The following is a 15,714-nucleotide window of genomic DNA, read 5'->3' on the forward strand; positions in this document are numbered from 1 at the left end:
AATTGTATAAGAATATGTGTATATAATACTACTAATAATAATATATAAAGTTATCTTCATTGTGTATGTGTCTATATGTGTAATGCAGATTTATAGTAGAATTGAATAATTGTGTTGGAACATATTTTAGGATGGAAAGCACAACTTTGCTATTTGATCAATAAGGGCCAGAAGGCTGCAAAAAATTAACTGCTGTAATATTGGAGGATATTTTAGGAAATTCTGGATATTTCTGGGAAATAGGGAAGAATGTGCTCCTAGCTTTCATTTCTTAACTGTAAGAAGCATGTGATTAATTAAAATGTTTTGTGTATTTCCACCACTTGTAAAAGTGCCAGTGAACAACCAGCAATGCTTGCAGAAGTATAACTGTATTTTTTTTGCCTTTGAGTATGGAGGGACAAAGACAATTAAATAAAAGGTACCCATGTCAGAGTACACAACAAAGGTAATGAGAACTAAAGGGTAGTTGTTTGTTCTTCATTTTTGTCTTTTCCTTATATAGCATGTGAGGGATAAAAATTGCTATTGTTATCAATATGAAGAAGTCTCAACTGCATGTAGACAAATCAGGTTGACCCCAGGTTTTTCAATGTGTCCCTACAGTCAAGTGGATTTCCCATGTACTAGCACTCATAAAAACGTTATGTGTGCAAATGCCTAAACTTGTTTTCCTCATAGAAAGAAACCTATTTAACTCTTCTCCTGTACTTTGATTCAGTCCACAATTTAACAGTAAATGGTTGCAATGGCAATCTCTTACTCTTGAAAGTAAGGTTGCTTTATTTTCTGTTACGTGTACATTAAATAACATTTTCAGATTGATATTTTCCAATTGAGTTCCTCTTGTTGAGAGGTGGTGAGTGCTCCCCTTTCCTATTCCTATTCCAGTTTTGTTTCTCATAGCCTGGGCCTCTCCTGAGGTCAGCTAGAATTGTCTCCTGGGAAGCCCTCGCTCTGGCTCCAGGCTATCCGTAAGCATTATGAAAAATTACAGAATACAGTGCAAATTACCATTTCTTACTTTTTTTTTTTTTTCAGATACTGCACAAAGTGTACATAAAAAGTGGTGTTCTAGAATGATCAAGAAATACCTTCTTAAAATGCCTGTGTGGTGGGTTGACCTTGGCTGGACACCAGGTGCCATCAAGCTGCTCTATCACTCCCCTCCTCAGCTGGACAGGGGAGACAATATATAACAAAAGGCTCCTGGGTTGAGATAAGGACAGGGAGAGATCACTCATGAGTTATGGGCAAAACAGATTTGACTTGCCAGTCAAATCAGGGTAGGATAATTAGAAATAAAAACTAAATCTTAAAGCACCTTCCCCTTACCCCTCCCTTCTTCCTGGGCTTAACTTTACTCCCAAATTCTCTACCTTCCCCTGAGGCGTGGGGGTATGGGCTATGGGGACTGTGGTCCGTTCATCACACATTCTCTCTGCCGCTCCTTCCTCCTTATGGGGAGGACCCCTCACTCTCTTCCCCAGCTCCAGTGTGGGGTCCCTCCCACAGGAGGCAGTCCTCCATGAACTTCTGTAATGTGAGTCCTTCCCACAGGCTGCAGTTCTTCATGAACTGCTCTGGCGTGGGTCCCTTCCTCAGGGTGCTGCAGTCCTCCAGGAACAGGCTGCTCTAGCGTGGGTTCCCCATGGGGTCACAGGTCCTGCCAGCAAACCTGCTTCAGCGTGGGAGCTCCTCTCTCCACAGTTCCACAGCTCCTGCCAGGACCCTGCTCCAGTGCAGGCTTCCCACGGGGTCCCAGCCTCCTTTGGGCATTCACCTGCTCCAGCATGGGGTCCATGGGCTGCAGGTGGATATCTGTTCTACCACTAGCCTCCACGGGCTGCAGGGGAACCTCTGCTCCTGGAGCACCTCCTTCCCCTCCTTCTTCATTGACCTTGGTGTTTGCAGGGCTGTTTCTTTCATGTGGTCTCACTCCTCTCCTCTGTCTGCTCTTGCACAGCAGCTTTTCCCCTTCTTAGCTATGTTATCCCAGAGGTGCTACCACTGTCGCTGATGGGCTCAGCCTTGGCCAGCAGTGGGTCTGTGTTGGAGCCAGCTGGTATTGGCTGTATGGGACATAGGGGAAGATTCTAGCAGCTTCTCACAGAAGCCACACCTGTAGTCCCCCCATTACCAAAACCTTGGCACGCAAACCAAATACATTGTGATAAGCTGGGAGCTCCCAGGTCCTGACAGGGTCAGCGAACGTCATTTTCAGTGGGCAGCTGCAGGTGCTGCCGCATCCCTAGGGCTTGCTGTCACCTAAGCAGGTTTCCGTCATCTGTGGGACTCTGCCTGCAACATGAGAAGCATAGCCTGATCTCAGTGTTTTAAACCAAGAAGTTTGTAACTCAACCTACTACCTTTTTCTTTAACAAAGGCTTGTTTTATATGGAAATTTCTGATTACCTCTAATTGAATGTCATGGGTTTTGGACAGCTGGTTCAACCAATAGTTCTTCTTCCACATCAGGTTGAACTCCTAATTCTCTCTGGCCTTACTGCAGAGGCTTTCTCTGGGGTGCTTTGCTCTATTCGCTGAATGGCGTAGAGAGCTCCTTGTCCCAGAACGCAATTGCCTGCTTCTCCTTCCTCCAAATATCCCTTGTGAATAATGTATTAGAATATGTAGATTTATATGCTTTTGACTGAAAAAATGTAGGAAGTAAGCGTTGAGTCTGAGTTAAGAGATGTAAATAAGTGGAAGATGCTTAAAGTTTCTGATTTGGTTGCCTGGAAGTGTAACAGGGTAAAAAGATACAGTTCTCTGTGAGAAATTTTCTTACAATTCAGATAATGCTGTGGATTATTGCATCCCTCTAAATCCATGGCAGGAGACTGGAAGTATGGGTGTTCAGAACAAGGTAAAATTGCAAGAGGTTGGGCACTGCAAGACGGTAGGGAAGGAGTGTTTGGCAGAACTGGTGTAGTTGCAATTTGCAAAGCCATAGCATTAGAGAGCGCTCAGTCCTTCAGTGGGCTTTGAAATTAATGTTACCTTTTTTTTCCCTTTGCTATTTTTCTTTGATCGTTCCACAGAACTTAGGGTGCATGTTCTGATCTCTTAACGCAAACCCTCTGCTGTTTTGGCATTGAGTGTGAAATGACTGTTTAATTCATGTAACCCAGGTTACTCAGCTAAGCCATGATCTTTTAGTTTTCTCTTATACAATATATTGTTACCCAGCTTTCCCTAGTTGGCCATATCTGCCCTTTCCTGAGCAGTGTGGTGACAAGAAATGGAAGCAGTGTTTTTTAGGAAGTCTCATCGGCATCTTTTACAACAGCACTCTTGCTCTTGTCGGGGATCGACGCAGGAGCTATAGTTGTTTGCTGCAGAGAACTGGAGGAGTTCACCCTGTTTCTGTGGTGGGATACAGACGTATGGACAACACCACTTCGGTTGAAACCTCTGTTTAAGTGTTGAAACAAATTTAAATCCAAATTACACAACTTATTAGTGTGAGTCTGTAAACAGTTATTTCTCTTCTGAGGCAGTCTTAGGTTGTAGGTCCCAGCTGTATTCTAATCCACTAGTATCTTTAATCATATCGTCATTTACGATTAATAGATTTTGTGTTAATTTTATCTTTAAGAAAGCATGTTGTGTGTTTTGGTTTTGTGGTAGTTTGTTTTTTTTAAAGAAAAGTAGTTAAGTAGCATCTAGTTTCCATTTATTTCAGAGGAAAAAGTAGACTTCTGAAAAGGAATCTTATCTGAACACCTCTGCATTCAGCAAGCAAAGGAAACCCAGCCCTGTTTCATACTGCCTCTGAGTGAGAGCAGTCATAATGAAACGAAGATACATTATCCATTTGGAGCCCTTGTTTGAGGGAAATGTGAAAATGTTGCATGGTAGCACACATTCAGAAAGGGATATTTTGAACACGTTTGACTATCACAACATTCACAAGGCAGGCAGAGAGCAGTGGAGGCAGGCAGCGAAGCAGGTTTGTTGTGTGTTTTTGAGAGCCCGATCTGCTGAGGGCAGAGGCTATTCATGCCTTTGCCCATCAGGGTCATGTTGTGCCGTTGCAGCAGGGAGAGCAGCTGAAGGACCCTACAGTACCTGCATGGGTGCTCTGTATCGCCAAGCAACCATGGGGAAAAACCTAAGAGAACTGGCAGCTTCCCAATGGAGGGTCTCTCCCAGGCTGAGACAATTCAGCCAGGATTTCGCAATGCAACAGTTTGTGATATATTCCACAGCTGGATTTTTATTTTTTTAAAAAAAGCTTTATATTTTCTCTTTACAGTCACAAATGAGTTCAACATTTGCTCAGGTTTATGTAGCTTAGTAAAGACATTTCATTGCTGAGATACGCAGCAGGATGAGTGGGGGTTTGCAGACAGAAAAGATGAGAGAGGTTTTTTTGGGAGGGGCTTTTAAATATTTTTACCTTTGGGCTATGAAGTGCTGGAAGTGCTGCAGAATTCTTTCTTTTTCTTATTTTTATTTTTATCTGAGCACCAGGCACTCGTCCATGCTCTCTGCCCTGCCAAAAAGACTTCAGCATTAATGTGACAGACCACCCTGCCCGTGGGTGAGGTGTGTAATTTTTTTCTCGGGGAAGAGATCTTGAGCAGAGGCTGCTTATTATGTCAAAGTGCGTGTGGTTTTCTGACAGGAGTTACTTGGCGGTCCAGAGAAAATATTAAGCTCCACTTAACTTGGAAAGACCAGGATGACTTAAATGCATAGTGAAAAATATGTCTGCATTTAATTTCTTCTTCTCTGTCTCTGCATTGGAAAGTCTTGGTGATGTTGAAGGGAGATCCTCCCTTGCTCTGAAGTATGTCTTCTTGTTTTGAGTGTGCTAACCTGAGTCAGGAACAGCTGCTGGCATTTCTGCAGGGATATTTTTTTTCCATGGTTGCCTATTGAATTCATAAATGGGAATTAAAATGAAAGTAAAACCTCAAACCCAACAATTTGGAGCTGGGAATTTCTGCAGTCCATTCTCCATTTTTCTGATGGCTCTCGGGCATTGCTTGTGCCACACAACTCTTAAAAACACTTTTTTAATTTTAGAAGTATGGATTTTTTCAGCATCAGTATTAATATTTGTTATTATGGGAGGGTTACTTTTTCATTTAGTAACTACCATTTAAGGTCATAAATTAAAGTTTTAAACATCTCTGTCCCATTAAAACAAACAAACAACTTTTGGACTTTAAAACACACGTTTAATTATTCAAAATCACTAGAAATTATTTCTTCTAAGGTTTTAATTCCTTTAATCAAGTTTGCTACTGACAGTAATGGAAAATTTTCTGCTTTTATGGATAGCTGTTTAATGTTAAATGAATGCTGAATATTTACTTTTTTTCTCTTTGTATTTATAGTAATAAAAATAGTTTGAAAAAGTGTTCCGTTTAGCAGGATTTTATAGCAAGGACTATGCCATTGCGCTCTGAATACTTGTGAGAAAGCAGTGCCTCTTTACATGCCCGTTTCTGCCCATCGCCATGCTGCAACCTGATGAGAAAGGAATTGGGGTTTGCACCTGTGCACACGCCTGCACAGCCCCGGGAGGTGCCAGTTGGGCCCGATGGGATGGCGATGTTCCTCTGAGGGGTGTGCAGCAGCCTGCAATGGAGGTGAGAAATTCACTTCACACCGGCATAACAAAAGATGAAAGCAAAGGAAGGTCCAGGGGAGGGGTCAGGCAAGTCTTCTGACTCCTCAGTACTCCAGCAGCTTCCAAGCAGTTCACAACTACTGACTTAAATACAAAATATTTACGGGAGCAATTCTAGCACATTCTTGCTAGTGTTGCATTGGTAGCCTGTTATTCAGCAACCGTTTTCTGTGTTAGCTTTCCCAGTGTGCCTGGAAGAGCCGTCTTAACACGTATCTCCAAATCTTTAGAACAGAATTGCTGTTTGGCGTATGTGCCAAGCAAACAAGCAAACACAACCCTCTTTGAATTACTGGCTATCAATACAGTTTCTCAGTAACTGGACTACAACTGGGTTTCTCTTGAAATTAAATACTTCATGTCTTGATTATTTTTTTCTGTGTTACATTTGTTTAGAAAATTCCTCTCTTGCCAGCCCGGTGTTGCAATATTTTCCTCTCTCAGACCAACAGCAGCCTCAGAGAAGACTCCTAGAAACTGGCTTCTGGGGCTCAGTATTTACAGCTTCCCCGCTGATCAGCATTGCAGCTGCCTTTGTAACACCTATGGTTGCAATGTACAGAAGGCTTAAGAGGGGAGAACTCGTGGTCCAAGTGCTGTTGGATTTCAAAGCTCTTTAGAGGCAAACTTAGCAGGAAACTGAATTCTGGATCTCAGGGAGAATGATAGGAAAAACAGCTGCAGAATTTCCTAGCACTTCGTGTATAAGCACTTTTTTTAAAATGAAAAATTACCATTTCATTGAACTGACATAAAATTGGCTTGTCAAGCAATGAAAATAAAATGTGTTTTTTCCTTTGTTTCTCGTTCCTTTTATTTTTTATATTATTTAGTTGAATTTTCAGCTTTTTCATGTGAAAAAAACGACCACTCCTAGAATCTCTCTTAAAATGAAAGCCAACAATTTCATATGAATTCACGACTCCTGATAGTGAAGTGTTAAGCCACCAAATGCTGTGAGACTTGCAGTAGAATTGCTGTATGTAACCAGCAGATCTCAGTGCATGTAATCTAGCTGTGGGCTCTTCCTATTCTTGGTGAATCAATCCTAATTCATTTGAACTGTTAAAAAGTAAATGGCTTCAAGACGCATTGTGAAGCCAACACTACATAGCACAGGAACTGAAATGAGTAAATAGCAAGCAGTTCAGCTTTGATGTACCTAGATATGCCTCTAAGAATTTACAACTGCCTCTGAATTCAGCGTTTAATCTACTGTCTGTGTTTGAACTTATGCAACAGCCTAAATATTTGGGTGTTGTATTTTAACCATCCTGTTTTCACTGGGTTTTGGAATATATGTTTTCCTATAAAGTGTTAGAGCGTAAAGTGCAGTCATGTTCTTTCCATGTTGATTGGAAAATGAATTTATAATCTGACACAGGAATAATGATGTGTCCAGACGCAGATGTCAAATACTATTGAACTCCTGCATTGTACGAGCTGAAAACTCAAGTGCTGCTATGGAAATGAAAAGCATCATCTTTGCAAACAAGTTATTCCTCCCCCTTTGCCTGCTCAGATTGCGCGGTCAGCGCACGCGTCCTGCCGCATCCTCCTCTGCTGCTGCGTTGCCCTGGCAACGCGCCGAGGCCACAGCAGCCGCACAGTGCCCGCCGGAGGGGTCACCGTGGGACGGTCGCCCGGATGCTTGCAGCTGGAGATGTGCAGGACAGGAGGCTGGACTGTGGCATTTTGGAGATCACGGTTTGTTACCTGTGCACCTGAATTCACATCTTGGGCCAGCACTGAGTTTCTGACTTCCTCCTCCAAGCAAACAAAACCCTGTGTTCAGCTTTGGAGTATATACATGTGGAAAAATTCTTAATAAAATACAGCCCTTTATGGGGAGTTTTAGTATATCCTGTTTCAGAGTGGCTTTATGCTTTCCAGGGAGGAGCCAGATTGTTCTGTGGTTGTTGAAGATTTCTTGAGCAAAATGATAATCTTGTAAAGAAGCACGATTCATGCAATGGCAAGAGTGTTAACCTGAGAGGATTCCCCTGGCCCTCACCAGCCACAGGCTGCTAGAGTGTCCTCACCTTGATGCAAACGTGGGAAAATCAGTCCTGAGCTGTTGCCATCAAAATGAATTCATAAGGACTTGTTTGCCGCCTTCTCCGTATTTGTACTGATGGGATTTTTACAAGCATTTCCCGAAAATAGGGCGTTGTTTAACACTGGGTGGTCTAATACTGAGGCATATGATTTTTAACTCTTCCTGTGTTTACTGAAGTTGAAAATAGTGCTATTTGCTTTAAACCAAATTTCCTTAGGCTTGGCGAAGGTACTGAATTTGTTATGATTATACTGCTAAACAGTGTTAAAGAATTCCAGCCAACTGCCGTGTTTGTAGAGGTAGGTTTTTTGTTGGAGTAGAATTTTATTAAATTTACAGAATAAATTTAATTAAAAGCCAGTAATTTCTAACATCTTATTTACGGTGAGTGTACTGATTTCATGCATTGATAGCTTTGCGTATTTACTTGGCAATTTGTTAAAGTAATTTACTTTGTAATTATTTCATGATTGCTAACGCTTTGGTGTCATGCCACTTTCTGTTAAGTTAAATTTTGTTGTTGTCTTTGTGACTGTCTGATCTTTGCAATCTTTGTATATGATAGTTTTTCATACCTATCCTCTAATTTTGGCTGTGTTGTAACTTCTTTTGCTCTACTTCTGTCTCTTCCTGATGCATCTGCAGGTGGCCAGTGTAAGAGAAAAAAATGTTTAAGATGTCTTTTTGGTCCACCTAGATAGGCCAGTGTAGTTTGGGGTTTTTTTGGTTTTTTTTTTTTTTTTTTTTTTTTTGTTTTTTTTTACATAGAAATAGTATTTTTATGCCACATGTACTTTCCAACCACAAGTAAAGAGCAGGCTTTTGTTCCCAGGGTGTTCCTAGTCAACAGGATTAACAGAAGTGAAAAGAATGTCCACACTGCAAGCCACTTGAGTGTTTCAAGGCACATTTTATGTCTGTATTATATCACCTTTTCCCCATGACAAACACTGTTCTTCAGCCCTTAACAGTTAATTCCCCTCATCTTAATTCCATGCGGATTTTTAGCTTTTTAGCTTTTTAGCTCATTCTGAGCTTCTTTATATAGCAGCTTCTTCTGACTTAAACCACAGTTGATGGTGGATTAGGCAGTTTTGGTGCCTGAAGAGAGAGAAGTGGTGGAAAGGCTCACGCGTGTACTCTTACGGTGAAATGAAGCCTAGATGAAAAGTGAAGTAAGGCCAGATGGAAGTGCTGTTAAATATCCCTAGTACCCAAGTCTTAAAAGCTCTGTTTTCTTTGTAAAGCTTTCCTGCTATTCGTTCAGCTTGGGGAATGTATCCCACAGTGTTATTTAGGGCAGTCACAAGTAACAGATGATGTGTTTGCAGTGAGAGCCTGGTATGGCCCGTGGGGTTGTGTTCTGTTCCTCTGCAGTGAAATGTTTGTACATGCTTTTGATGAAGACATGTCTTCCTGTGTTAGACAAATGAAGAGCGTCATTTGGGCAACCCTGGGACTTTTCAGTGTTTCTTACCTCAGATAGCATTCGTACTCCAAACCTGGGCTGGATTATGTTTATCTGTTAGCTCGCAGGGTGCTTTTTACTACTGTGCCTGCTACTTGTCTTGAAAAGAAAACTTGAAGTGGGGTTGCCTGGTTTTCCTTTGGCTCCCACTTCATTCGTAGCCTTGTTATTCTTAAACATACTTCAGAAAACTGCTAGAAGACTTAACAAATCTGAAATGGTTTGTGGGGTTATCTGGGATGTATATTTTAGTTAAGTATGTGAGATTTCTTCTTGCCCGTTCTCCACTAGATTTAAAAGTTATAGCTTAAAAGCGACTGTTGGTAATGGCAATTTATAACAGCCTGTGTCTTGGAGCGTAATTTATGATGAAAAAAGCAGAGGATTTAGAAAGTCTAAAGCCTCCCTGTCTGTTGCTCTGTTTTAAGCATTGTGGGATAATCTAGCGTATGCTTAGTTAGTCACTGCTTCAAATGTAGAAGTATTTTAACTTTGATACCTAATGTCTTTTGCAGACAGCTTAGATAATGTTGCTGTGTGAGAGGTGTGGTGTGTGCTTACATCTGCCATGGCTGCAGAAGAGGAGACAGATAACTGATGGTAATTTTTTTTTTTTTTTCCTGTGGAACATAGATTAGGGTTTGGCTGGTTTTGCTTGGAAGCATGTGTGGTAATCAGATTAAGTGATGTCTCCTGTCCAGCTTTTTGGTCACTGTGGGGTGATAGGGTGGACGTGACATCCTGAGGTTCACTCATTACATCACAGTTAGCCCTGCTCTCTTCTGCTCTTGTAAAACAATGTCTGGTACAAGTTTGATGCGCAGCTTGGATCCTGCCTGGCTGCCTTGGGGACCTGGCTTCTTGCTGTCCTGCTGTATTATGTCCACGCACTCAGAGGAGCCTACAGCTAAGGGTGGGGTACTGGCATTGCCATGGTTGGCTGCAGCTTTGTCTCCTCCCGTGTGTGTCCTTGTATTTCTTGTCTATCTTTAGGGGTGCCCTGTGTCCCTCCCCAGGAATGCTGGGTTTTGCTTTGCCAGCGTCTTTGCAGAGGTTGACGGGGTTGGCCTCTCATGGTGTTGCTGACTGTGGACAGGGAACTGGTTTTGCAGAAGTCCTTCTCTTGATACAATCTGTTTGCTTCTCCTTAGTGATCGCTGCTGCTGAAAACTGTTGACCTGTACATTAGCCCAGTTTATAATATTGAAATCTCATTCCATGGGTTATTGCTTTCCTTTTAATATCATTGTAATATATTAAACACAGAGTTGCTGCTGTGGTGATTTATGCTAAGGTAAATTGCTAGTATGATACACAGGGATTTAATCTCTCTGTTTATGAATCTGCTTACTCCCTGTGCATTAAATTACTGCTTCCTCTGAATAGAAGCATCTGAAATTGTGTGGTTTATTATTTCTTGCGCTGTTTGGACAGACTTATCAATGTAGTTCAAAGAGTGAAGTTTTTATTTAAATAATACAGATGTGTTTGTTCAACTTTACATTTAATAGTCCTGGCTCCTTTTAAGTTCGTGACCAGCATTGCCTCAGATTTAGATATTTTGTTATACAGACACAGGGAGAATGAGAGAAAGGGTATGGGTTTCTGCACTTAGAGAGGTCATAGGACAGAGTGAGCTGGCAGGAACAGAAGCTTTGCTGGGGCTTGCAGAGCAGCACCCTGTACCTGAGTCCCCACTGTTCAAGAAACTCTGGAAGGCAGTTGGATTTCTTCTCAATGCCTGTGCTTGCTCATCCACCCAAGAGCTTGATAGTGAGAGAAATAGAAGTTCAATAAATAGGATAGCTAGAACAATGGTAGGTGAATGCTTCCTGACCCCCGTTTTGAGGTGGAGAAATCATTTTATTCAGTTTGGATAATTTTGGCAACAGAGCTAGGTTTGAGCTGAGGTGTGGATTTTAAAGATGCTCTGATATAATGGATGCTTCTAAATGACCCCTAATTCTGTGAATTAAGTCTATTTTGTTTGCTCAAATTGTCAATCTCTTTAATCAATTTTTCTTCTTCTAGTATAAGCATTTTAGCATGTGCACTTCTGTAGAATAATTCCAAGGTTTTTCCTGTTGCCCACATTTTACCGGACTTCTTGTTCACTTGATTTATTATATTCCTAATCTTATTTCAGAATTCATGTGGCATGTGACTTCCTTGGAAAGTTAAATGTCAGGTAAATGGCATTGCTTTGTTAATTTAAATTTAATCAATAGAAAATGTGCTGCTGCAGGAACACAGGAGAGCTCAGCAGGTCTCTGACTGGAGCTGGGAATTTTCTAACAGAATTTTGGGACAACATGGATGCCTAATATTTGGCTGGGAGGTGGTGTCATATGAATTCTTTGAAGTTGGTGATCCATTTTCAGCTAAATTTAATTTAGTTAGTGTGCATGTACTTGGATTTATTATTTTCTTGTAGTATTATGTATTCTTTGTTTTTGCCATGACTTATACGTCAAAGTTATAAATAAAGCTACTGATAAATGCAGGCTACCTTGTAATTTGATTGGAGAAAGGAACTAAACATGTTAACTTGGGTAACAACTGCAAGCATGGCTTTTATACTCATAAGTATGAAACGCTTACAAACCAAAGGATGGAGTAGTTAGTTAATTTGGTCTGTGGGTGTAAAATCGGGGAGTACCATGGCTTTTATTTGAGAATAGCCATTGGCCTCTACAGAGAATAAAGGACCTAATACAGGGCAGGATGTAGCTTGTTGTTAGCTGTCAGAATAGATGCATGTAGTCCAGGATTTTAGTCTGCTTCTGTAATACCAGCTTCCTTTTTGTCTATTTTTGATGTAGCCACTGGTTGCTTTTTAATGGCAGCTGGGGAATGGATAAGGGTATGGTAGGATGACTCTAAGTATTTGCACCTGAGAGAAGTGCCAGTCTGGGGAGAAAAATGTGAGTGAGCAGAGTAACATATTTCAATTGATAATGCAGAGAGTAAAGAAACAAGAAATTATAATTTGCATAAAATAATACAAGAAGAATGGAGTAAAAAATATGTACAGATTTAGAGGTGTATAGATGGGCCTGCGTCGAACACTGTCTTGCCTTATTCAACAAGCTTTGCCAGAAGCACGTAGCTTTGTAGGAGTTTTCACGTGCCCTGATATATAATAGGGAACAGCAAAGGGTCACGAAAGGCACGGCCCAACTGTTCCTGACTGCAGCAACTAGCAGGTGATCTTACAAATAGCAAAATGAATCAAAAGAAAAGGAAGCTCTCCTGACTTGAGTTTTGCTAAGTAATGAACATGTTACAGGAGTGTTGTCAATGAGAGTAACTCTTTGGAATACTTTCATCTCCATGAGTTGATTCAGCATATGGGGAGGAAGCATGGCTGAGATCATCTTTGAAGTTTTCTATTTAAAGACATAGATTTATATGAAATGAAGCAAATTAGCTGGTGAACTCAAGAATCACAAGCTCACAGAGCTGGTATTTCTTCATTTTAAAGGTTAAAAGAAAAGCAGAAAAGCTGTAGCAGGGATCTCAAGACTTCATTGGATGAATAACCATATAAAACACTAGGACCTGGACAGAGCCACTTTAATAGGAGCAGGCTAAGTAAAGATCCTGATACATTCTGGAAGGTCTGGTATTGAAGTTATAGGTAGTCTGCACTGAAGAGTGTTAATATAACGTCAAAATAACAAAGCGTAGAAATATGGTAGTTAAATACGTTCTAAGAGAATCTGGTAAGCTTCTTAGAAGTATTTTCCCTTCTGCTTGTTCTGCCATGAATTTGGCCCACTGTTTTATATTTCTTACAGCAAAACTGCCTGTTGTAAAGAAAACTGAATTCTTTTTTTGCTGGTCACCAACAATGTCCTTTGTAGCATAAGGCTCCAAACTGGCATAGATTTCCTGAGTTATGTATTTAGTAAACATCTAATTCAATTTGGGTATTCACCTAGGGAGGAGATTAAATGAGAGAGGTCAAGCAGCTGCTGAGTGTTGAGTAATTCAATACTTTGGACATGTTGAGATTTTAATAAACATCAAGGTAAATGGTTTGAAATTGGAGCTGGGAGTTGAGACTCCAGAAAGAAAGGGTTTGTCTTTCAGTTTTAATTACGAAACTAGAGACCTCTATCCTCGAGTTTTGCAAGCTGTAGGAAGGTATAATGAGCTGTGTTCAGCTTTGATTCTGTATGTGAGAATATCCTTCAGGTCCAGATTAAAAAGACAAGTATCTAAAAGTATTTTTAAAATTATTGTTTTGGAGGCTATTGAGCTGTTTCTTTAAAGAGCGTGCAGTGTAAGTAGCACATGTTTAAGATATATAGGCTGTCTATGTTACCAAGTCAAAAAAAAAGAGAAAACAAGATATAGGTGCTGTGCCTATGCTATCCTTAAGTGAGATTATGTGTGTGCATTATTTCAAAATTCAGCCTTTTATTTAAGTTTGCATTCATAAATACTGATTTGGACTGAGATTTCCATGTTTATTATTGCATCATTAGTTTTTCTAGGGTTTAAGAATACAGTTTTGCTTTCTGGTGTCAATCTAGGATGCTGCTGCAAAGGTCATTTTCAAAATCTGTTGCTTCACATGTGATGATTTGCTGTGACAGGGAGGTAGAATCCTTAGACGTGTGTGATGCAGAAGCTGTTTGTCTTCAGTTGCAGAACTCATCCTCAAAACTGAAGGTGCAATCCATTATCCACTTCAGTTGTGATACAAGACTTCATCTCCTTCAGTTCTGAAGTTTTTAAACAAGTTGTTTTCCCCCCACACTGCCCTTATACTGGGAAGGAACTGAATTCCCTGTAAATACCTACCGAGCTCTTCATTTTTGCACCTCCACATCTGCCCTTTAAATTCTTTCTTGTCGTGTTTCCTGATGAAAATGTCTGCGGCCGTCTGCCAATATGCTAAAAACACTTCCTGTCACACTGACCTGTCTGTGTCTGTTGCTTCCTTAGAAGTCCCTCAACTGTCCTTGTTGTATGCGTTTGTTCTGTCGTCTTTTTCACTTGTGGTATGGCGAGTCTTTTGCCATCTGAATATCATCTTTATCTCTCTGTTTGTCTTTAGCTTCTTGGAGTCTTGGTGTCTAATGTAAAATTTTTAGGCTACAGTGATGATGGATAGCTTTGCGCCTCAGATCCGAGAGATCAGAATGGTGCCATAATAAAACCTGACAGGAAAATAATTTATTCTCATTTCCCCCCACATCATGAGATTTATGTGCGCTTCTAAGGTGTAACAACATCTGCCCCATGTGGCCCTCAACTAGAAAGAGGGTCTCCTTTGGTTCACAGTTCAACCTTGAATCTACGTTTTATTCCATTCTAGAATATTTAGGATAACTCATCCCATCGTGAAAAACAGATTTTTTTGAATGTGAGGTTCCCTCTGCTATCATTTCTTCTGATTGCAAATCCACTGCATAGGTGATTTGCAGGTAAGAAAAAATTTAATGATTTGTCTTTGCTTTGCGTTACATACAAAGTAAAAGCAGAAAACATTTTAGCTTGGTTAAATCTTCACCTATTTTTGTTTGCTAATAATGTTTGTTAATAATGGCATCTCAAGAACAGCTGTTTCAAAGAAAAAAAGCATTCAAAACACACTTGCCTAAACTTAGAAAATCTTTTTCAAGTGCTGACTTTGATGTATTAACCTTAATTATATTTCAAAGTATGCAGTAATCAGCAAGTGATTTAAACTTTATTTTGTTTTGCTGAATCGATCCTGTTAAAATACTGCTATCAGGGATGGTGTGTGTGGCTAAGGCTTTACTGAGCAAACAAAACTGTACAAATTGTCCAACTGGTCAGACCAGAGATCGTTCTGGTCCAGCAAGCTGAATGCCATGTGTTTAGTGTGTCAGAATGGGGCATGTGAGCACTGCATTCACCTGGCTGGTAGCATTACTGGCATCCACAGGTACGATACTGATTATATTCCATACTCACAAATAGTAGCTGCAAGTTTTGTGTTGGGTTTTTTGGTGGTGTGGCGGGTTTTTTTGTTTTCTTTTTTTTTAAATCATCATTGGTATACTTTTATCCCCACCAATACTTGCATTCCTGGTTCTGAGAACAAGTATTTTTCTTATTTTATTTTTACAAGGTCTTACAGCAAGAAGTTTCACGCTACTATATGCTATATCAAGAAGTACATCTTTCTGTTTTCAGATGCACTTCCTGGTCATTTTATTTTACATAATTTTCTATATGGGATAAGCGGTAAAAAATTGTTCTTGTTTTCTGCTTAATAATTCATACAATTTCATTATATCCACCCGTTAACTCTTTTTGAAGCTGGAAGTCCACAGCTGTCTCTGTCCTTGTTCAGAGAGCATTCCATGTTTCTGAGCCTTCTCATTGTTGTCTGGTTTTTGGATATGTGTTACGTTGCACTTCTCAACTTTGATAAACTCATCTTCCCCTTTCTTCTTTGCCACTTTTTGTACAAGGAGCCTTCTCGCTGCCGTTAACTTTTGGTTTAACAACAAAATCATCTGCAAACTTTGTTGCCTCATATACTGTTTCTCATTTGAT

General features: G+C 40.4%; 1 protein-coding gene across 4 annotated transcripts in view; it reads left to right on the forward strand.

The window, feature by feature from the left end:
• SLIT3 (slit guidance ligand 3) overlaps window positions 1-15,714 on the forward strand; it is a 547,888-nt gene that overhangs the window by 160,753 nt on the left and 371,421 nt on the right. Inside the window, exon 1 of one of the 4 annotated variants that reach the window (XM_064458935.1) lies at window positions 15,000-15,097. The exons of the other annotated variants lie outside the window; for them this stretch is intronic. Coding sequence (XP_064315005.1) covers window positions 15,024-15,097 — 74 coding nt within the window. The 5' untranslated portion in view covers window positions 15,000-15,023. Of the gene's footprint in view, window positions 1-14,999; window positions 15,098-15,714 lie in introns of those variants that run through there. 4 annotated transcript variants of the gene reach the window in all.

This window comes from Phalacrocorax carbo, chromosome 8 (assembly GCF_963921805.1).
Source record: "Phalacrocorax carbo chromosome 8, bPhaCar2.1, whole genome shotgun sequence".
NCBI lineage: Eukaryota > Metazoa > Chordata > Aves > Suliformes > Phalacrocoracidae > Phalacrocorax > Phalacrocorax carbo.